Here is a 24,269-nt window from a genome sequence, read left to right as displayed (position 1 = left end):
TCACAAAGAGAATGCAATCATATAATTTGCAGTGATATCATTTGTTATTGAAAAAACAATGAAAGTTGAATATTTGAAGTGTGGACTTATGTGCAGGTACCAGCACTGGTAGCTAGAAACTTATAAAACAAACCGAGAACAAAAACCAGTATATGCTGCTCAAAAACTGTACTTTATTAGAGAATTAAAAAAAAAAAAGCACACACATATAATCAAGAATGTCAGGGAATAACCTGACATACAATTATTAAAGTATTGGTGAATACAATACTATGTGCTGCGACTGTCTAGGACAGTGGAGAGAGTCCCTTAATGAATAGCACATTTCCTAAATTGAGGATCAGGTCACATCTGACTATCATTGGCTAGCATATCCCCTAAAATGATCTAGGAAAGAACCAACACTGGTACTAGGTATTTGAAAAAAACAATATCATGGGAAGAAAAAGCGTATGACCATACGGTTGGATATAGATCTACCCACAAAGCCCAGGGCAAATATTGTTAAACCTTGGTGACGCCCAAGTTGTATTCTTGTGAGGAGATATTAAACACAACAAGGTCATAACCACTCACAGAGGGCAAGAGTAGGCGTAACCAATATGATCAATTAATAGGACTACCAGTGTCACAGAGGTTAAAGTCAGAATGGAACCATGATCTATCTATTCATAATAGGAATATTGAGGACACCATAGCCAATCACTGTGAGGAAACCGAGGGGTTAAAAATATATGGTTTAAACTACTCACAGAGGATAGAAAGGTGTGACCAATATGATCTAAAATTAGCTATTCATAAATTATATAGGGAAGCCGGGAGACTGATAATAGTACATATGAGCCACTGTTATACATATAGCCAGAACCACATGAAAATATCAAACAGGGTGGTCGCCAATTAAGAGCCATAAACTCTCGTATATCCGCAGCTGCAAGAAAAAGTTCTGAAACCGCATTCAGCATCAATCCAGCAAACTTGAATCCTGTCACAGTATAGTTAATTGGACAGTACTGCTTCCATTGTAACACCAAGAAGGCATGATGTCATTTCATATGACTCAAAGTTCTCAGTCCGGTATTGTTGTAATAAAGCAAATTTCAGATACATAAAGCAGTGTATGGAATAGAGCTATCCGGAACAGAACATATTCCATTCAAAGATCCCATTATTGAAGTATGCAAGGAAGTCTGTGCAGAACATCCGTCATGCTCCACCAAAGGTAACACATGCGTTTAGACTGCCAGCAGGATACACATTGGTTTACAAGTGCTACTATCAGCTGTTAGTGCCTATATGGCATATTGTAGTGACTAAGCCACACAGTTTTTAAATGGCTATAGAATCCTGGTCACATCAAAACCGCCTGGGCTGCAGCACAATGTAATAGATGCCGCAAGAGGGCGGCTAGATACAGAGTCACTGTATTAAGGTCAATGTCCCATGCATACTGAAGATTGCACTTATCTGATCCGGTAATGTAGCTCAATGCCGCAAGCTGAATGAACTGAAAAGCAGCTCGTAATGGCTCCAATATGACGACCAGTCAGGACTCCCACATGTGGTAATGGCGGCAGCCTGTTTCAGTCAAACCACGGCTCCCAACAGTAAAGTGAGTAGCATGACGTCTACGCGTTTCGCCCCGCCCACCGGAGCTTCGTCATCACGTAAGCTGTCCCAATGTCCCTGAATTTATATCACCCAGTCTCATTGGCAATATTCCAAAAAGACTCCATCTAGTGGTGGAGATCAGGTAACAGCTAACAGTGTATTATGGAGACATCTTGTGGTCAGATTCCCATACTACAGCCTCAGAAATACAGCCTCATATCATAGCCTCACACGAAATTGACCAAGGCATTGCAGATCATGTTCCAGAATTGACACCACATTAATTGACTGGCAAATCTATCATATAATATCCTATTTTAAAAATACTTTCAGATTTAAATCAACATTTAGCCCCATAGGAACCAGGGTTTTTAACTGGTATATCCAAAAACTTTCTTTTTTAATGAGTTGGGCTCTCATATTGCAATATTTCATACCTGGATCCAAGCGGTAAATAGCCTTAAATTTTAGCCCAGTTGGATCAGAATTGTGGAACTCAGCAAAGTGGGAAGCTATTGGAGTTTTGTCTCTTTTTTTCCTCCTTTGCTGAGTCCACTATAGCCCTTACATGTTCCTGTATTCTAGCAGGGCTGTGGAGTCGGAGTTGGAGTCGGAGTCGAGGCAATTTTGGGCACCCAGAGTCGGAGTTTCAGAAACTGAGGAGTCGGAGTCAGGAGTCGCATGATTTTTGTACAAAATCCACAGCCCTGTTAAGTATTAGACTAAGGAGTCGAGTCGAGGAGTCGGAGTAATTTTGGGCACCCGGAGACAGAGTTGGAGTCGTGGTTTCAGAAACTGAGGAGTCGGAAGATTTTTGGACCGACTCCACAGCCCTGTATTCTAGTGCGTAATTCCCTTTCTGTCTTACCCACATAATGCTTCTTGCAAGGACAGGTCATCTGATATACGACATATGTGCTCAAACAATCAACGGGACACCTGATAGTATATGTCCTATCTCCTGCAGAATTAGTGAAAGTATCAGTTTTATCCACATATTGGCACACTGAACATTTCTTACAAGGTGTCATTCCATTAAGTTTTAAAAAAAAAAAGGGTTTTTTTTATTTTTACATTCTGATTGAGTGAGGATATCTGCGAGATTTTTATTTTGTCTTGCAGTAATTAAGGGTCGTGGGCCTATTATTCCAGCTATTTTCACATCATTTAATAGAATAGGCCAAAAACGCTGCAAAGTGTCCCAAAATTTATTCCAATGGGGTCCATATGTGTGTGCTTTTTTTAAAAAGATTCTCTAATAAAGTGGTTTTTGAGCAGCATATACTGGTTTTTGTTCTCTGTTTGTTTTATATCATTTGTTATACCTTTACAAAAAGTATTACAATTACCACACTGCAGGGAAGCATTACATGTTTACTTGTGCAGTTTAGCCTTCTTAGCAGCGGTAATCCCGATTCAGGCTCACGCCGGAAATCCGTAGCTCAGAGCGGTAAGCCCGTGCCCGAGTGAGTTATATGCTGGGGCTGCTGCAGATCTCTCTACAGTACTTTTTGTTTTTGTTTTTAGGGTCTAAAAACTTGTGAAAAAAATTGCAGTTTTTAGACCCTACATCTGGAAAAAATCATAATGTCAGGGACGTTAAAGGTGCCATACATTACTTGGTTTGCAGCAAGATTCAATCAGCCAGAAATCATGGCTACAACGTGGCCGCCCGAAATCAGGCAACTGATCTGGCATGCTGAAAAGATTTCGCTCGGTCAGCTACATGCAACGTTACAATTCTGGACACTGGAAATAAGATAAAGCCTAGTACACATCTTCAATTTTGATTGGCCAATGACTGACCAATTCTACCACCTCCATGTAGCATGCTACACAATCTTACCTACAAAATCTGTTCATAATATTCAAAATCTGTTGACCCTCATACTCCATGGAGGTGGTAAAATTGGCAATTCACTGGCTAATCAAAACTGAAAGTGTGTAGGTGTGCACCAGGCTTCAAGTGTACTTGAGATGGTTCACTGGGCTTTATTTATACTTACCTGGGGCTTCCTCCAGCCCCATGAGCACCGTGGCCTCTCTCACTGTCCTCCAGTTGTGTGCTTTTGCCCATGTGTGGCTTTGGCCACGCGCGTCCCCATCCCCGGAAGTGTTCTGCGCCTGTGCAGTACTACAGTCGCACTCCCAGCCACGGGATTGCGACAAGGGGAGCGCGCACAGCCAAGCATGCACAGAAGAGCGCAGCTGGCCGGATTACCGGGAGGCATACTGCAAGAACGGACAGGACGGTGAGAGAGACCAAGGTGCTCATGGGCCTGGAGGAAGCCCCAGGTAAGTATAAATAAAGCCCAGTGCACCATCTCAGGGTCACTTAGAGTCTACTTTATATATTTACAGCCTAATACAGAAGTAAATGAGAGGTTATAAACACTATATACAGTCTATAATAGTTGGGGTTTCAAAAGTTCTACAGAAAGCTTGATGTAAATTTAAAGTGAGGTAATCTTACTAAGCCCTTAGAAGACCACTATGAAGCAAAAGAAAAAAAAAAAGTGTCAGTTGTCCAGGCATTAAAGGGAACTTAAACTAAACTGAAGAAAAAAAAAAGTTTAACTTACCTGGGGCTTCAGGATGCCCTGTGCCTGCGGCATCCTAGCACAATCCTCCAGTCCCCTGCAGTGGCTGAGTTGCGATTTCGGCGACAGAGCCAGTCACCGGCCACTGCACCTGTGTGGTCCTGGTTACGTGAACTCGATCTCGCTCACACTGCCTGGGAGCGTCCTGCGCATGCACAGTAAGAGAAAATCCCGTACTGTGCATGCACAGGACACTCCCAGCGGCGGGACGTAATAGAGGACGCGCGCCATCAGGGCCACATTGGCGGAGTGGCTAGCGACTGACTCTGTTGCCAAAATCAACTAATGTGGGAGACCGGGGGATTGTTCCAGGACAGCGCGGGCACAGGGCAGCTGCAGGGGGCTGCTAGAAACCCCAGGTAAGTTAAACTTTTTTTTTTCAGTTTAAGTTCCTATTAACCTCCTTGCCGGTCTAAAAAATACGGCAAGGAGGCAGCGCCGCACTTTTAAAATTTTTTTTTTTTTAAATCATGTAGCGAGCCCAGGGCTTGCTACATGATAGCCGCTGAGCAGCGGCATCCCCCCACCAACTCCGATCGCGCGATCAGAGTATGCAGGAAATCCCGTTGAGAACGGGATTTCCTGCAGGGCTTCCCCGGTCGCCATGGCGACGGGGCGGGATGACGTCACCGACGTCATGGACGTCACAGGGAATCCCGATCCGCCCCTCAGCGCTGCCTGGCACTGATTGGCCAGGCAGCGCAGGGGTCTGGGGCGGGGGGGAGCGACTCGGCGCGGCGGATCGGCGGTGGCGATCGAAGTTGCAAGCAGCTAGCAAAGTGCTAGCTGCTTGTAACAAAAAAAAAATGTATGCAAATCGGCCCAGCGGGGCCTGAGATATCCTCCTGCGCAGGTTACCCCGAGCTGAGCTCGGGATAACCGGCAAGGAGGTTAAGGCCTCATTCACACTGAGATGCAGTGAGTTTTGATGCACTGCATATAGTGCAGCTAGAATCATAGCAGGAGTGCTCATCTGTACACGTAATCTTGCGCTTCCAACTGTACAGAGAAAGCAGAAAGCGCGAGATTATGGCCTCGATTCATAAAGCATTTCCGCATGAGGAAATGCAGAAAGCCGCTCGCTTTACCGACCACACAGCAAAATATGTATTCATAAAGGCTTTTTCCGCATGAAAAGCCGACATCCACGAGCAGAGTGATCAATCACCGCCTTGTGCGGTGATTATCACAGCAAAAGTAACAAATGTCAATTCATAAAGATTAGAGGTAGCGGTATGCGGACGGGTATTACCGCTACCTCTGATGTGGCGAGAAGCGTGCGGAATCCGTTGCAGTGAATGGGACAGACCTCCCAAGCAGCTGCAGAGAGAACACCGCACGGAGGGATTCCGCCTGCTTCTCCTGTTTCCGCATGCGTAGGACAGCCTAACGCCTGCCTACAGCGGAGTATCTCCGCACGCCTGTCACAACAGGCAACATTTTTATGAATTACCTCCCTGAAGGCGGAAATACCGACAGCGGTGTTTCCCCGCTCGACTTTCCCCGCTCGCAGGCACTTTTATGAATCGAGGCCTATGTGTATGGAAGAGCGCTCCTGGTATGATTCTGGCCATCCATCCAGATCTGCTCTCCCCCAGGCTTCTGATCACTCCTGTTGCATTCTCCCCCTGGCATCTGACTGCGCCTGCCATTCGGTAACCCGGGCATCTGCCCGCAGATTAGCTGTTACGCTCCCTTTCGGCCACCCACAGTGCAGGTAGTTCTACTGTGCGCCATTCCCTGCACAGCCCGCAAACCTTCACCGCTACGCTCTCCGATCCTCTCCGCAGGTCAGCCTGGTCAACTCCTCACCACAGACACCAACTTAGGAAGTTGGTGACTCGCATATAGGCCAAGTGGGGTGACTTTTCAGCACATTTTTTTTCTGAAAAAATGGGCCTATACGGGTGAATATATGGTATATGGAATCTTAGTTATTTATTGTGTTTGTATAGGTCACTGGGTATGCATGTAAAACTAGGCGCTCACTAATCTGCAGTGCATACAAAAAGCAGAATTTTGATAAAATCTTTCTACACTTCTAGAAACAGGAGCGGCTCAACTCATAGAAAATCTCTTCATATATTTGTGCTAATGGGTTCTGGAGGATTTTCAGAATTATTGTACAAAATTAAAACCGGATGCTAAGCCACTCCTCCTATAAATCACTTTGACATTTTATTACTAAGTAATGCATTGAACCAACTTCTATACAGTAAGTGACTGGAGTAGTAAAATCTATAATTTGATTAGTTTTCTCATTCATAGTCCCTAAATGGTGTATGGCTTCTACTGCAGGCTTAAAAAATACAGCAACACTGAATTTTTTATCAGCTGCGGGAGTTTTAACAAAATGGTCACCCCCATTGACTGCTGTTATAAAAATCATAGTTGGTTGCATATTGGAACAGCACATAGTTATATTAACCCTTTGCAACCAGGCGGTCATTGCAAATGTCATTTAAAATTAGGGATCTTACAACAAAAAGATTGCAGCATTCTGAGTGAGCAAGATAACCTCACACCTACACCAACATTAGTCCAACGCATGCTCAATTTCCATCAGAGAAACAAGAGTTGTATGGATACATTGGTCATTATGGATGAGTAGTGCTTGTTGACCCATGCAGAGGGAGAAGGAATGATGGGTAGAGAATAAGCGAGCAAGGTCCTGCAATGCAAGAAGTGAAAGATTGCTGCATATTTGTCACCTGTCATTTAGCAATCCACCACGGTAGACTGCTAAACGATGAAATGAGACACCTGAGAATACAATAGATTCTCGGTCAAGGAGGTCCTGAATGATCTGTTTAACCACTTAAAGTGAACCCGAGACGAAGCACCCTCATGTATTTTACCATATATATAAGTGGGAACATTAGAAAAAACACCTACCCTGCTATCTGTTTCATCCTTTACTGCTCAGCCTGCTTGGTATCAACCCTGATAAAATCCCCGACTGAGCATTCCGTCTGGCTTAGGAATCATTATAGCTGTTTCTGTGATGTCTTTTCAAGCCCAAGCCTGATCCCTTCTGCTATAATGACTCAGCTATAATGATTCCTAAGCCAGACTGAATGCTCAGTTGGGGATTTTATCAGGGCTGATTAGAAGCAAGCTGAGAAGTGAAGAATTAAACAGAGAGCAGGGTAGGTGTTTTCTCTAATGTTCCCACTTATATGGTAAAATACATGAGGGTGCTTCTTCTCTGGTTCAATTTAATTTCAATAGTTTTATTGAGTTGTTAAGTCAAACAATACAAAACAATACAACACAGTACAACAGTACCAACACAGTCTTATAGATCTATAAGTGAGTTACATGTTGGGTAATCACATACAACAAGGCATGTCAGTCTTCTGACGTGCTGTACCATCAAACTTTGAAAGCGGATAAGAAGGTAGCTCAATAATGGAGAATACAGTACCAAGAATAATATTACAAAACATAACCAAAGACAGTTTAAGCTCTGTTAACTAATATCACTACTGCTAGAAAATAGCAACCATTATGAATAAGTAGAAAAGCTGCACCAGGACATGTCCTTTACCCGACACGATTGGCAGCATTTTAGATTGGTCTATCTAGTCAGGGGAGGAAGGGGGTGGACCAGGAATCCATATTTCACTTTATTTTGAGTTAATAAGTGAAGTTTGGGTTTTCCAATTTTCCTGTGTCTTATCTTTCTGGGGCAATCCTTCCTGAGGGATTTAAGAGCTATCTTGAGGACAGGTGAGGGGATATCACTTCCCATGGGATCTGCAGGTGATCAGTTAGTCTCCCAGGGGAGGAATGTTTGATGAAGAAGACTTCCATGTTTAAGTTATGGTCCACCAGGTTACGAAGTTGAGCTAATGATGGGATTTGGTTGTTACCCCAATTGGAGAGTATTAGCGGACGGGCCGCACAAATAATGTGGGTGATTTTTGTTCTATGTGCAGCCGGGAAAGTTTCCACTTTAATTAGCAACAATCCTAACAAAGGGTTTGGGGGGTGACCTGGGATGTAATTAGAGATATTATTTTGAAGATTTGGGACCAGAATGGTGTGATGCAGGGGCAATCCCATAGTATGTGGACTAAGGAACCTTGTTGGTTACATGATCTTCAGCATAGGGGAGAGTACTGGGATGAAAATTTGGACAATGTTGTTGGGGTCAGATACCAATTAAACAATATTTTTTTAGTGGTTTCTAGATGTGTGATGCATTTAGAGTTATGTTTTAGATCCGATAAGGCTTTCCTAAGACAGTCTTGTGTTATTGGATCTTGTGGGTCTAAATCCCACCTCTTTAATGGTTGTTGGAGTGGGTTTCCTGTGGAGGATATTAAGAATTTATAGTAAATGGAAATCTGTCCCTTAGGCTTTATGGGCTGGTTGTGTGGAGAGATTAATTCCCATATTTTCTTGGGAAGAGGCTTGAAATTAATTGGGGATGATTTATGCAGGTGTGCTATTTGTAGGTATGTATATACCTCTCTGTCGTCAAGCTTGTATTTCCACTTTAGAAAGGAGAAAGTGCTTAGTGAGGAAATAGAGGACAGGTGTCTCTGGTTCAGTTTAAGGACCGCAGTGTTAAACCCCCCTAAAGACCAGGCCTTTTTTTTTACTAAATAGGCCACTGCAGTTTTAAGGCCTTGCTGCAGAGCCGTACATGTCAGCACACAAGTGATCCCCCAACTCTTAAATATTTATAAAAAAAAATAAACATTGGGGGAGCGATCAGACCCCCACCAACAGAAAGCTCTGTTTGTGGGGGTCTGATCGCTCCCTCAATGTTTATTTTTTTTATAAATATTTACTTTATTATTTTACTAATACATTTTTCTTTTTTTCCCAGCCCTCCCTCCCCCCCGCCAGCCAATTACCGTGATCAGCTGTCATAGGCATCAACCTATGACAACTGATCACTCCTATCTCCCCCAAGGGGACAACCATGTCACACGGCTGTCCCCAGTATAGCACTGCCTAAGATTGCAGTGCTGTACCTAGTAAATAGACGGCGCCTAACCTCGATCGCCTCTGGGAAACTGATAGCGAAGTGGAGCTCCGTCACTCCAGCAGTGATGCATGCGCATCGGCTCGCATGATCCCTTGCAATCCCTGCCCTTAACCATTCACACCGATCAGCGTGGAGTGGGCCTGGGGCTGCCGCCGCGTTCACGCCAACTGGTGTGGAGCGGTCGGCAAGAAGTTAAAGGACAACTGTAACGAGAGTGACATGGAGGCACTTTAGAGATAAATGATCACCTATGTAGTTATTTTCACATTCAGCATATAGTGAGGAGAGGAGCAAAAGCAGACAAAATGTACCCCTCCAGCCACGTGGGTGTGTGTATGCTTGGTGTCTCTCTCCCCCCCCCCCTGTATAAAGAGAAATATACATAGCGGGCACACAGAGTCCACGTCTGCATAAACCAGTAAATAATAAAGCAGACAGCTCAGAGTGTTTCACTTTACATTGCAATCTGTAGTAACACTTCAATTAATGACAGTTTAGGCCAGGTGATAACTTTTCCCACACGTTACACGTGCATTCCAGCCTGTCTAACTTTAGAATTCTGTAGTTATTTTAAGGATTGAAAAGTTAACTTTAGAAATCTTAACGTAAAGACAGAAACCTTAACTTTAGGTTTGCCTGGGGTAAATCTTTTAGTGAATACTACATGCCTAACACTAGATAATCTAGGTGATAACACTAGAAACAGCTCAGAAACATTATTAAAGACAGGAGATGAGCTTAGTGAATTGAAGCCAATGTGCCTTACTAAATGCGATTGATAATGGTGGAATGCAGACCCTGATACTGTTTGCCTGTGACTATATTCCAGCGAGTGATAATTTTAACACTGTGGAATATCAACGCATTTAAAGTTTAGTATACCATATGTGGTGTTTGGTCCACACGCTAGTATCTATTGGAGTAGCGTGTAGGGCCTAAGTACTAGACATGAAGTTCAAAATACCATTTAATGTTGTTGCCTCAGATTATAATGACTTCATAAAAGTTGTATTTTAGTGCGTTATTAGGGGCATTTTTCCTTCTTGGAACAGTTTAAACATAAATATAAGGTTAGTCAGCTTGTGTATTATGCTGCAATTTATTGTAAACTAAGATTCTTCATTTTAAACAAACATTAAAAGTGAACTCAGTGCAAATTGTTTCCGACTGGGCCATGCTTATGCAGCATCTTCTCTGAGGGGAAGTGTCCACAATGGTTAACAAGAGCTTCCCTTGAGGGAACAGGACTAATAGAATGGTGACAGCAGGCAGAAGCATTATAGAGGAGGATTAGACAGTATATTCCAACCATTGCTTCACCACTGTGAACTGGGTGCCACGGTGGCCACTGGTGGAGTGCTGGAAGATGGAAAGAAGGAGACTGCAGCCAAGTCCTGTTTCTGATTGCATCAGAATCAAATTTATTTCGCCAAGTACAACAGGGGTTGTACCCGGAATTATTTTTGGCTCATACAGGGGCGGAGATGGTACAAACACATGCAGCAATTCAACACATACAATCACGTGCAATAGTACACTTAAGCATATAATATATACCTATATATACATAATACCAATAACTGTAGTGGAGGACGCGTGGGGAAATCTGGAGTGCTATGTAATATTGCATATTGAGATAGAAAATGATTCTGTACTCTGCCATATTCCTACTGAAATTACACTTGTGTTGCCATCTGGTCTAAAAAATGAATAACTTATGACATCTAAAATCAAAAGACCTAAGCAGGTAGTCCTCATTTAACGAACGAGATAGGGACTGTAGGTGCATTCTTAAACTGAATCTGTGCACAAGTTGAAACACTGTGCCATCTATCTCCCCTGTACCTCCTCTATTCTCACCTGTGCCTCCAGTGTCCCCCTATGTTCCACTGTGCCTTTCAATGTCCCCTCTTTTTTTTAACAATTTTTTAGTATCAAAAACAAGGTCTTTTTGAAAAAAAAAATCAAAAAAGAATCACTTGTTTCCACAGACTGAAATTTCACATTTTCAGGCCATAGTGTAATGGGGGCTCTGCCTCTGATAAATGAGACCAGGGTTCGAATCTCAGCTCTGTCTGTTCAGTAAGCCAGCACCTATTCAGTGGGAGACCTTAGGCAAGTCTCTCTAACACTGCCACTGACAATAGAGAGCGTCCTAGTGGCTGCAGCTCTGGCGCTTTGAGTCCACCAGGAGAAAAGCGCAATATAAAGGTTATTTGTCTTGTCTTTGTCTTTCTTTCCCCCTGTGCTATCTTCCACTGAAGTGTCAGGCTGTTTCTTCCTGCAGAGTGCAGACAGCTCTGCCTGTATGTAATTCCTCACTATGTGAAAGCCCAGCCAGCTCAGAGGACGATTTATCCAGCTTGTAAAATATAAGAGAGAAGCTACCCTAATCTAAATAATACACAGGCAGTGTGCAGAGAGGGGCCTGGAGGGGGGAGATGCATCACAGAACCACAATACTGAAGAACTTGGCAGCCTTCCAGACACAGGCTGACAAGAGAGAGATAAGTTGATTTATTACAGAGATGGTGATAGTAGAATGTGCTGCAGTAAGCCAGAACACATTAGAATAGCTTTTGGAACTTGTAGGATGATAAAAAACAGGATGCAATTTTTGTTACGGAGTCTCTTTAAGGACCAGGCACTTTTTTTCCATTCAGACCACTGCAGCTTTCACGGTTTATTGCTCGCTCATACAACCTACCACCTAAATGAATTTTGGCTCCTTTTCTTGTCACTAATAAAGCTTTCTTTTGGTGCTATTTGATTGCTGCTGCGATTTTTACTTTTTATTATATTCATCAAAAAAGACATGAATTTTGGAAAAAAGTTTTTTTTTAACTTTCTGTGCTGACATTTTTCAAATAAAGTAAAATTTCTGTATACATGCAGCGCGAAAAATGTGGACAAACATGTTTTTGATAAAAAAAAAACCATTCAGTGTATATTTATTGGTTTGGGTAAAAGTTATAGCGTTTACAAACTATGGTGCAAAAAGTGAATTTTCCCATTTTCAAGCATCTATGACTTTTCTGACCCCCTGTCATGTTTCATGAGGGGCTAGAATTCCATGTAGTATAAATACCCCCCAAATGACCCCATTTTGGAAAGAAGACATCCCAAAGTATTCACTGAGAGGCATAGTGAGTTCATAGAAGATATTAATTTTTGTCACAAGTAAGCGGAAAATGACACTTTGTGACAAAAAAAAAAAAAAAAAAGTTTCCATTTCTTCTAACTTGCGACAAAAAAAAAATGAAATCTGCCCCGGACTCACCATGCCCCTCTCTGAATACCTTGAAGTGTCTACTTTCCAAAATGGGGTCATTTGTGGGGTGTGTTTACTGTCCTCGCATTTTGGGGGGTGCTAATTTGTAAGCACCCCTGTCAAGCCTAAAGGTGCTCATTGGACTTTTGGCCCCTTAGCGCAGTTAGGCTGCAAAAAAGTGCCACACATGTGGTATTGCCGTACTCAGGAGAAGTAGTATAATGTGTTTTGGGTTGTATTTTTACACATACCGATGCTGGGTGGGAGAAATATCTCTGTAAATGAAATTTTGTTAATTTTTTTTTTACACACAATTGTCCATTTACAGAGATCTTTCTCCCACTCAGCATGGGTATGTGTAAAAATACACCCCAAAACACATTATACTATTACTCCTGAGTACGGCAATACCACATGTGTGGCACTTTTTTGCACCCTAACTGCGCTAAGGGGCCCAAAGTCCAATGAGTACCTTTAGGATTTCACAGGTCATTTTGCGACATTTGGTTTCAAGACTACTCCTCACGGTTTAGGGCCCCTAAAATGCCAGGACAGTATAGGAACCCCACAAATGACCCCATTTTAGAAAGAAGACACCCCAAGGTATTCCGTTAGGTGTATGGCGAGTTCATAGAAGATTTTATTTTTTGTCACAAGTTAGTGAAAGATGACACTTTGTGAAAAAAAAAACAATAAAAATCAATTTCCGATAACTTTTGACAAAACATAAAATCTTCTATGAACTCGTCATGCACCTAACAGAATACATTGGGGTGTCTTTTTTCTAAAATGGGGTCACTTGTGGGGTTCCTATACCGCCCTGGCATTTTACGGGCCCAAAACCGTGAGTAGTCTGGAAACCAAATGTCTCAAAATGACTGTTCAGGGGTATAAGCATCTGCAAATTTTGATGACAGGTGGTGTATGAGGGGGCGAATTTTGTGGAACCGGTCATAAGCAGGGTGGCCTTTTAGATGACAGGTTGTATTGGGCCTGATCTGATGGATAGGAGTGCTAGGGGGGTGACAGGAGGTGATTGATGGGTGTCTCAGGGGGTGGTTAGAGGGGAAAATAGATGCAATCAATGCACTGGGGAGGTGATCGGAAGGGGGTCTGAGGGGGATCTGAGGGTTTGGCCGAGTGATCAGGAGCTCACACGGGGCAAATTAGGGCCTGATCTGATGGGTAGGTGTGCTAGGGGGTGACAGGAGGTGATTGATGGGTGTCTCGAGGTGTGATTAGAGGGGGGAATAGATGCAAGCAATGCACTGGCGAGGTGATCAGGGCTGGGGTCTGAGGGCGTTCTGAGGGTGTGGGCGGGTGATTGAGTGCCCTAGGGGCAGATAGGGGTCTAATCTGATGGATAGCAGTGACAGGGGGTGATTGATGGGTAATTAGTGGGTGTTTGGAGGAGAGAACAGATGGAAACACTGCACTTGGGAGGTGATCTGACGTCGGATCTGCGGGCGATCTATTGGTGTGGGTGGGTGATGAGATTGCCCGCAAGGGGCAGGTTAGGGGCTGATTGATGGGTGGCAGTGACAGGGGGTGATTAATGGGTGGCAGTGACAGGGGGTGATTGATGGGTGATTGATGGGTGATTGACAGGTGATTGACAGGTGATCAGTGGGTTATTACAGGGAAGAACAGATGTAACTAATGCACTGGCGAATTGATAAGGGGGGGGGGGGTCTGAGGGCAATCTGAGCGTGTAGGCGGGTGATTGAGTGCCCGCAAGGGGCAGATTAGGGTCTGATCTGATGGGTAACAGTGACAGGTGGTGATAGGGGGTGATTGATGGGTAATTAGTGGGTGTTTAGGGTAGAGAACAGATGTAAACACTGCACTTGGGAGGTGATCTGACGTCGGATCTGCGGGCGATCTATTGGTGTGGGTGGGTGATCAGATTGCCCGCAAGGGGCAGGTTAGGGGCTGATTGATGGGTGGCAGTGACAGGGGGTGATTGATGGGTGATTGACAGGTGATCAGGGGGATAGAGGTATACAGTACACAGGGGGGGGGGGTCTGGGGAGAATCTGAGGGGTGGGGGGTGATCAGGAGTCCCCAGGGGGCAGTTTAGGGTTAAAAAAAATAGTGTTGACAGATAGTGACAGGGAGTGATTGATGGGTGATTAGGGGGGTGATTGGGTGTAAACAGGGGTCTGGGGGGTGGGCAGGGGGGGTCTGAGGAGTGCTGTGGGCGATCAGGGGGCAGGGGGGGGGGGAGATCAGTGTGCTTGGGTTCAGACTAGGGTGGCTGCAGCCTGCCCTGGTGGTCCCTTGGACACTGGGACCACCAGGGCAGGAGGCAGCCTGTATAATACACTTTGCAAACATTACAAAGTGTATTATACACTTTGTATGCGGCGATCGCGGGGTTAACATCCCGCCGGCGCTTCCATATGGCCGGGGGGATGTTGCGGCGGGTGAGCGGAGTCAGGCGCCGGCGGAGCATCGCGTCACGGATGACGCGATCGCTCCGCCCATGCCCCTAAAAGGACCGCCGCCTCTGTGGGTGAGCTGGTCCTTGCGGGATCCACTTCCCGGCCGCCTCTGTGCGTTAGGCGGTCGGGAAGTGGTTAAAGGCTAGGGATAATGAAATTTCAACAACTTTTGCACAAATCTTTAGTGCAGATCTGGATTGCAGTACACAAAATGTACTGCAACACTACACTTGGGTATTCGTTTCACGGTGTAAAAATAATGTACATACCAATCTAGGTAGACTGATAGTACTCTGCTGAATGCTTTTGTATTGATCACACCCCCCCAAAAACATGATTTTTTTTAACCTTGGTTATGCACCATGACTGAAGTGATGAACTATTGTAAATTGTATGTTAAAAAAAAAAACATTTTTCAGATACGCAGATATATATTTATATGATGCTACCTGCTGAAGTTTATATCTGGATAAGTAGAATACTCAGATTTCCCCATCTTGGCATTGCGTCGTGGAAACGTGCAAAAGAATGCATTGGCCAGCAGAGAGGCTATCTGCTCCTGTGACATGGTGATGGAATGATTCATTCTCTTCTTCAGCAAGGGAATGGGCTGCAAGAGGAATAAAGAGAGGTCAGTGATCATTAATTTCCCAGTCTGCCAATCATAAATAAAGGATGGAATTCACCAGATTATATCAAGAGTAATGGGCTACTTCTTGTTGGTGCTTAAATCAGCAGACCCAATTCACAGAAGAGCCATTCATCCTGTGTGATTGGTAAACGGTTTTGGCATGACAAATTGCAGATTGACAATCAATAAAAAAATACAAGACCTTGGAGTTATTGATCAGAATAGACTTATGCTATACACTTACAGCTCATAAAAATATCAAATATTTTAGGACAGGAAAATATTAGGATATGTCAGAAGGTATCAATATATCACCCTACTGACTTCACAATTCTCAAAAAAATAGGAATTTTAGTTTTAATACTGTGATTTAATCAATACATTCCATCTGGTATCAAAAACAATAATAAAAAAACAAGCAGCAAGGTTTAATAAGCTTATTTTCAATTTGCCATGGGAACATTATTGGTCTGCATTACTGAGTTGCAATGTGAGCTCTCTATGCGGTTTAAAGCGGACCAGAACTTCCCCTCTGCTCTAAAAGATAACTAACAGCATACCGGTCACAACCTTTAAAGAAAAAGGTTTCTTTGTTACAGCTGATACAAATCCTGCAATAAATCTGCAATGTGTCTACTTTCATGGAAGCAGCCATAAGGTTAGCATCCTGTGTTTACCAATTAGCTTTATTTAAATTTATAAAATCCAGTATATTCCCTGAAATCAAAGGGCCACGTATTCTAAGTGTCCATATAATGTATGGCAATGACCCTACTCCCATGTCTTTAGTGACCCCTTTCTCTTCAAAAGTGCTGTCTGTACACCTCTTCTACCTGTAGTGTTACTAGATGTCCTAATCTGCCTGAATTGAGTGCACACTTACACAATCGCACAAATGTTCCTCTTAAAATAAGTTATAGGATCACAGATCGCCCCCTTCTACAAGGCTCCTGATCCCTCAGGGATTAGGTGGGTCTCATTTCATCACAGTCTTCTAAAGGTGGCCACACATCACAGATTTTTTTAAATATCGTTTGAATGCAAGAATTGCAATCCATTTTTTTTTACTGATTGTAAGAATTCAAAAATCTGACCAATGTACCACATACATATGTTTTTCCTCAATTATGAAAAAACAATGATTGAAAACTCAGAAAAAATTGCTTGGGTCTGTACATCAAGTAATTGACAACCTACCCTACACCATTACATTTTTAGAAAAAATGATCAGAAAAATCCAAAACTCCAGATCTTTTATCAAATAAAAATGGTAAATTCAGATTTCTCAAACGAATGAAGAAAAAAAAAAAAAAAAAAAAAAAAAAAAAAAAGGCTTTGATTCCTTGAGACAACTGATTGTATTTAGCAAATTGGTGTAAAATTGGATCTTTTAATTGTATGGTGTGTGGCTACCTTTAGACTAAGATGAATACTAAGAAAATCTACCCCCTCCAACTTCAAAATTAATTTTAATAGACAAATGGCTTGATTCACAAAGCGGTGCTAACTGTTAGCACGCCTGTGAAAACCCCCTTAGCACGTCTAAACAAGCTTTTCGCGCGCAAAACTTTATGCGCGTAAACCTTTACGCGCGCACTGCACAGAGCGCTCCGCGCGAAGTGCCCATTAAAGCCTATGGGACTTAGCGCGTGCATAGGACTTTGCGCGCGCAAAACTTTGGGCGCGGTACTTACCGCGCGATCTGATTGAGAAAACCGGTGCTAACCTACTTAGCACCCTGGTTAGCGCGCCTAAAGACTTTAAAAGTGCTAAGTAGGTTAGCACCGCATAGTGAATCAAGCCCAAAGAGTATTACCTCATCCAGATGCAATCACCCAGATTGGCAAACTATGTCTATACCTAACCCTTGATTTTGCATACATTCTAAGGTGATCTAAAAAACTGCTTATTGATTAAGACTAAGTCCAGAATAGATAATTATGCACATCCCTTTCTCCTTCACGGAGCTGCTTCCATTACTAGATTGGTACCCACTAAACCAGTCACCAAATTCATGTGACTAGAGATGACAGCTGGGCAATGGATGCAGCTTAGTGAGGGTGGAAAGGGCAGGTATAATTTACTGGTAAGGCCCGATGCACTCCATAACAGGACACAAGTTAGCTTTCAACTAACTAAAAACATAACTACTCATTCTCAAAAAAACCCAAAAATCATCCTTAGTTAAAAAAAACAAAATAAATTATTTTCACTGCTGTGACAGCAACATAGGAAAAAAAAGTACATTTATAGTGCATTTTACATGAAATGTACATTTATATGTATGTATTTAAAATTTTAAGTTTTTTGCAATACTTCTCCTTTAAGAAAAGTGAAGTTGCCTTTTTAAATTCACCCATACACTGGCAAGCCAGGAATCTGTACAGAGTGGCTTTCCATAAACATAGAAAAGAAGATTGTTACAATAGCCAGTCAAGTACAGTAACATGAAAACCTGCTGGAAACATGGAGAATGGAAAGCTTGTGCATACTTTCAAGTGCACCAGAGACAGGATGATTAAAATACTTACCCGGGGCTTCCTCCAGCCCCATAAGCACATCTGAGTCCTTCACTGCCCTCCCGCAGTCTGCCGTTCAGCCGCAATTAGCTCCGGTAACTGGCTCAGACGTGGTCTTCTGCGCATACAGAGTGCATTTCTCTGTTTTCCTTCCATCCTGTGCAAGAGTTATGTTTTGTTTTTTTTTAATTATTTTTTTTTAATTACGCATTTATTTTTTTAATTATTATTATTTTGGTTTTTTTTTACTAACTAGCAACGATCTGTTCTCTCTACAGATAGTTTCCAGCCTGCAGCTCCCCTATGATCACAGTAACAACATGATCATTGTGATAATGGGACCCCCAGCATGATCATTGTGATAATGGGACCCGTTTTGTGAGGGGACTTAACCATGGGGCCAGTGTGCAGTTTCGCCACTGAGCCCTAAAGGATATAATATAACTTTATCTGCACCAACTAATTATGGTTCTTGAGCAGGGACTCCTTTTCTGCTGACACTTTCATACCTGGATCCACGTTTTTTAACTACTTAGCAAACACCTTTTTCTATCTTTTTCCACATGGATGTGCCTTAGAGCCAAATTAGCATCTCTTGAACATTTTTTGGCACTATGCTGCATTTTTGTTTATATGTGAGCACGATTACGGTAGTCTTTTTATTGTCTTCTGTTTAACACATTTCTACAGAAATGTGCAGTAAAGAACAGAAATTGAGGTGGGAACGGCTGCTATTAGCATTAATCCAACTCGTTGCATAAAAAGACATTAGCCAATGGCACAAGTGCTGCATGTAGAAAAATACGTAGTGCATATACCAGCCTGCAGTGAACAAGTAGGGTGTGGTGGGTGCAGGGCACTGAATAGCCTTACTGACATTTTGCACTATCTGCATTTCTATAGAAATGTGTTAAATAAACAGAGGGCAGTAAAAAATGATACCATAATTATGTCTTTTTATGCAACAAGAGTTGGATTAAAGCTAATGGCAGCAGTGCCAACCTCCATTTCTGTTCTTTACTGCACATAGCTATCTAGATGGCCAGAGCACGATGAAGCTTCATATACAGCAGACTCTGGTGAATAGTACAGAACTGACAAGATCCCTATCTTCCTCAGGCACTGCAGTGCCAATGCTTCTGTCCTACACACCATTCCCATATTTCTATAGAACCCAGATACTACCACTGAGGAACTTACTAAGTAGTGTGTGTGACCCAGTAATACATCATTAATTTAGTGAAATATCGTAATTGTGTTTTTTTATTCTATTTGCATGTAATCATTAATTATGGCTACTGAGTGAGTGGTATGATTAATATTGTTTTTAATGGTTTTATTCTCTGATTTGATTTGTTGAATAAAGCTATTGATATTGCATTTGATAAAGGAGTAGTGCCGTATGGTGCATGCCTTTTTTCACCTTTGGAAATAGGCTTTTATTTCCTCGGCACAATCACAGAGGATGTGCAGCAGGTATACTTTCGCCTTTGTAATCTACAGTAAGTGTTCCAAATTTTATACTGTATGTATTACTATTATTCTCCAGCTAGAATTTGTCATGTGATGAAAATGCTAGTTCAGCTTCAGTTTTAAGAATTGGTTGGTAGAAGAATAACATTCCCGATCAACACAGCCTAATCATGCTGACTGAATCGCTCATTGATGGGGATAAAATATTGGCTGTGTGTACAGGCTCTAACTATATACGGTTCATGTACTTCATCACTTAATATACAACCCACATATTGGCTACTATAGCTTACCTAATGTGCTCTGTGATCTTTACAATGAAATTATATATGGACATTATTATTTACTACCTCTAGTTTGTAATCTGTGAGGAATAAAAAAATAAATAAAATATATATATATATATATATACATATATATATACATATATACATATTATATATATATATATATACACACATATATATATATATACACATATATATACACATATATATACACATATATATATATATATATATATATATATATATATATACATATATATATATACATATATATATACACACATATATATATACATATATATATATATATATACATACATATACATACATATACATACATATATATATATATATATATATATATATATATATATATATATATATATATATATATATATATATATATATATTCAGTGAGCCAATGTTTTTGCCAATTTTGAATCAGATAACTGGAATAAAAAAACATAACAGTCTAAAAAGAAAAAATCAATGGATCATTGACAATCCGTGTTCAGATCAGAGGTTGGCTGACCTGTTCATTTATCTTCATTATGGCGTACTTAGGTTTATCCGATTGCTGCATGTACTGAATGGCCATCTAAACCACACTATTTTACTCCCAGTCCTTTTAAGGTTCAAGTAAACAAACATTTTCAATAGGTGGTGTAGTAGCTGGCCATTCACTGTACAACTTTGTTTTTGATCGTAACTCCGAATGTCATTACGATCGAACAAAAACCAACCTTGCAATTGTGAACTCTTAAATCCACTTCAATTTCCGATTGATTAAAACCACTTCACAACTGAGGGGTTTTACCCCTTCAGCATCCAAGCAATTTTCACCTTTCAGCTCTCCTTCCATTCATTTGCCAATAACTATCTTTACTTATTAGAATGAAATATGTTAAATGTGTGTTTTTTTTATCACTAATTAGGCTTACTTTGGGTGGTACATTATGCCAAGAATTATTTTATTCTAAATGTTTTTAATGGAAAAATAAGACAAAAAATGGGAAAAAATCCTTATTTTTCAGTTTTGGGCCATTATAATTTTTAAATAATGCATGCTACCGTAATTAAAATCCACGTAATTTGCCCATTTGTACCGGTTATTACACAATTTAAATGATGTCCCTATCACAATTTCTGGCGCCAATATTTTATTAGGAAATAAAGATACATTTTTTTCAGTTTTGCATCCATCACTAATAAAAAGCCCATAATTTATAAAGTAACAGTATTATACCCTCTTGGCATACATATTAAAAAAGTTCAGTCCCTAAGAAAACTATTTATGTATTTTTTTAATTGTAAATTTATTTTATTTTATTTTTACAAAAAAAAAATTAATGTTGGTAACTATTGGGGAGTGTGGGAGGTAAGAGGTTAATTTAAAATGTAAAAACAGGTCTTTGCATTTAAAAAAAATGCTTTAAGATGTTCTTTTACTATTTGGCCACAAGATGGCCTCAGTCTTTTTTTTTATGCTTCCTGTAAGCAAAATATGTATGCTTACAGGAAGTGTACTGAGGATGAGAAACTTATTTATTAGAATGATCGTGCAGCTTCTCATAAAAAGGCGCCGATCATTGCTACGGGGACTTAGATCAATGATTAGGAATTGCTTTCCCATTCATTGATCTAGTGGCGGGCAGATGGCAACATGAACGAGCGCACAAATAAGCTGGAGCGCGTACAGCAGTGGTAGCAGCGGGAGTACGTATATTTACTCCCCTGGGCGGTTAAATGAAGTCTGCAGGGGAGTAGATATACTGTACTGAAGCTGTGAAGTGGTTAAACATTTTCATATGATCCAAAAACTAACTGGGCAATTGTAAAGTATATGGCTACTGTACCAATTATCTGCTGTAGTGAAAATTTGTCTTAAACATCTACAGCGAGGGTTAAATACAAATCACAGTCAGTATAGGAGAAAGCACAAAGATCTGAGCACCTGGCAGACTAAAGCTAGCCATAAACTATTCAACTGCAATGCCGATCAGCCTACAATGCACATTACAATTGATATTGCAGGCTGATAATGACAGAAAATACCTAAATCAATCACTGAATGTCGCCTGTGGGTTGACTCCATTTTTTGCCCAATTATTATTACAGAGCCAGAGTTGGGGCACCTAAGAATACTGGGGTACCTCTGCGCACTGTAGGTGACTATGCAAGGTAATGTATTCTTTTGGCTTGGCTAAGGGGCTGTGGTTCCTGGATAATTGATCTCTGTGAATGCATTTGCATAAGTGTGCGCAAAGGGTTAATGGACTTTTCTGTTTAGTTGGCAAAACCCTCTTTAGCGCCTTCCTAATATTTAAAATGTCCTAACTTGAGGATCTGCCTGGATCTGTGTGTGGCCAGAGTGTCTCTCCTTCCCCTGTCTGTAACTATTGTCAGTAAGCACACAGCTTATGCTGGTGTGTGCATGGTGCACATGGAAACCTTGTGTTAGCCCCCTTGTGGGATTAGTTTGGTGCACTGTGTCTAATTTGTGGATAGGTTTTATGCAGTGAATGTTATTATATATATATATATATATATATATATATATATATATATATATATATATATATATTTGTTATTTTATTTTAACACAACAAGCTGGTACATCATATCTTTCCATTTCCTTGCAGGCCACATCATACAAAGCAGGGTTTGACAGTATCATAATTATACATAGCACTTCAGATCTGTTTTAGTGCAATCTATACAGCTCTGTCTGTATCTATAGACAAATATAGGGCTATCATTATACATTCAATACTTTCTTTGAATAGGATAGATGTTTTGGCCCTTTGCTTATCAATACTTTGATAGCTACCTCACTTTTTATGTGGGTCTACGACCTAAACTAACCAGAACAATAACAAACCCAGTATAACTTTGACACTTGTCCCCAGATGACCCACCGTTCCCTTCCCCATGTGGAGAAAAATAAAAAAGCTCCTAGAGTATCATGTGATTCTTCATTTCCCCGGTATAAAATCCAGTTACCTCTTCTCAACTGTGTTCTGGCATTCCTATATCTCCACTCAGGGCCTCTCTATAATGTGCAGAGTTCTGGTACATAATCCAAGGGAGCAATATTTTCTTAAACTTTTCAAATGTATCTCTCCCTGCTAGGATAGTTTCTTCCGCTTCTTGTATGCCATTGAACATTGAGAACCAATATTTAACTGTCGGGGGAGAGGTTGCCCTCCAAAGGGATTGAGCTCTTTGCTGCATCCAGTAGGAAGGGGATCATTGTATTTTTATATGTTTTAGTCATTAGTGGAGCTAAATGAAAGAGGGTCTGCCAAGGTGTAGATTCCAGTTCCACTCCAGTCACCTCTTAAATAACCGCAATCACCCTCATCCTGAAAGGTTGAATTATTGGGCACCCCAGTGAATGTTTGCGTGATTGCACTATGCATGTTACAGGGTCAGAGTTGGGACACCTATGAATACTGAGGTACCTCTGCATGGTGTAGGTGACTACGCTCCTGTGAGAGATCGCGGAAAAGCCGCCGCGAGTGCTACTGAGCAAGCGGCTGTTTCCGCGTCCAGTGAGGCGGTTTGCACGCGGAAGCGTGCATCTGGTGGCAGAGCGGGACGCGGAAAACCCGCCGCATGCAACTACAGTCAGGCGGCTGATTCCGCGTCCAGCGCGGCGGTTTGCACGCAGCAGCGTGCAGCTGGTGTGCCTGAGCCTGTTAGTTCACACAGGTTTAGAGCTACGCACGGGCGCGCGCGCGCGCCAGAAGTCAGGACCTTTATGCCAGCAGGAGATGTGTCAGCTGATCAGGATGATCAGCTGATTCCTGCTGGACTCCTGATTAGCTGAGTGGTTCGGGTGGGGCGGCAGAGTCCTGCAACTATATATACTACTTGCTTGTCAATTGCTGGTTGTCTGCCGTTGCGATCACTACGTGGAAGCACTCAGACCTTTAGTCAGATCCTACAGTGTGTTAGAACCAGGTGGACCTGGGAATTCACACTTAGCCAGTTTACTAGTACTGTTAATCTGTGTATTTATTCAGACTAGTTCCAGGGTGCTGAGACCAAGGACCTCGCACTCAGACTAGGCATTGTTTGATATCTGTTATGACTTATTGCTTTTCTGACTACTCCTCTGTCTTCTGATTCGGTACCTCGCATATCTGATATACCGTTGCCAGACCCTGCTTGCCTTGGATACCGAATCAGCCTTCTGTCTTTGTACTTTATCTGTCAGTGTGTTAACGACCAGGCGTGCCCGACCTCGAGAGCTATCTCTCCCCTTAAGAGAGAGTCTACAGACCAGATAGTGACATCCACCATCGGGTGTCACTCACTCCCTGGTCCTTCCTACCTCCAGCCTGACTCCTCCCCTTGGAGAGCCTCAGGCTGCTGAAAGGTTCCTGTGCCTTCCCGAGCAGTATTCCAGCACTGTTGGTGCATTGC

At 41.9% G+C, this 24,269-nt stretch overlaps 1 protein-coding gene across 5 annotated transcripts in view; it reads right to left on the bottom strand.

Moving 5' to 3' along the window:
• LOC137536555 (poly(ADP-ribose) glycohydrolase-like) overlaps positions 1-24,269 on the bottom strand; it is a 201,845-nt gene that overhangs the window by 69,968 nt on the left and 107,608 nt on the right. For all 5 annotated transcript variants that reach the window (XM_068258792.1, XM_068258794.1, XM_068258795.1 and 2 more), the window contains one exon: positions 15,378-15,538. In XM_068258792.1, the coding sequence (XP_068114893.1) occupies positions 15,378-15,538 (161 nt within the window). The remainder of the gene's footprint in view (positions 1-15,377; positions 15,539-24,269) is intronic.

This window comes from Hyperolius riggenbachi, chromosome 10 (genome assembly GCF_040937935.1).
Source record: "Hyperolius riggenbachi isolate aHypRig1 chromosome 10, aHypRig1.pri, whole genome shotgun sequence".
NCBI classification, from domain to species: Eukaryota; Metazoa; Chordata; class Amphibia; order Anura; family Hyperoliidae; genus Hyperolius; species Hyperolius riggenbachi.
Note: the sequence above shows the minus strand (reverse complement) of the source record. Positions and strands in the feature narration are given on the sequence as shown.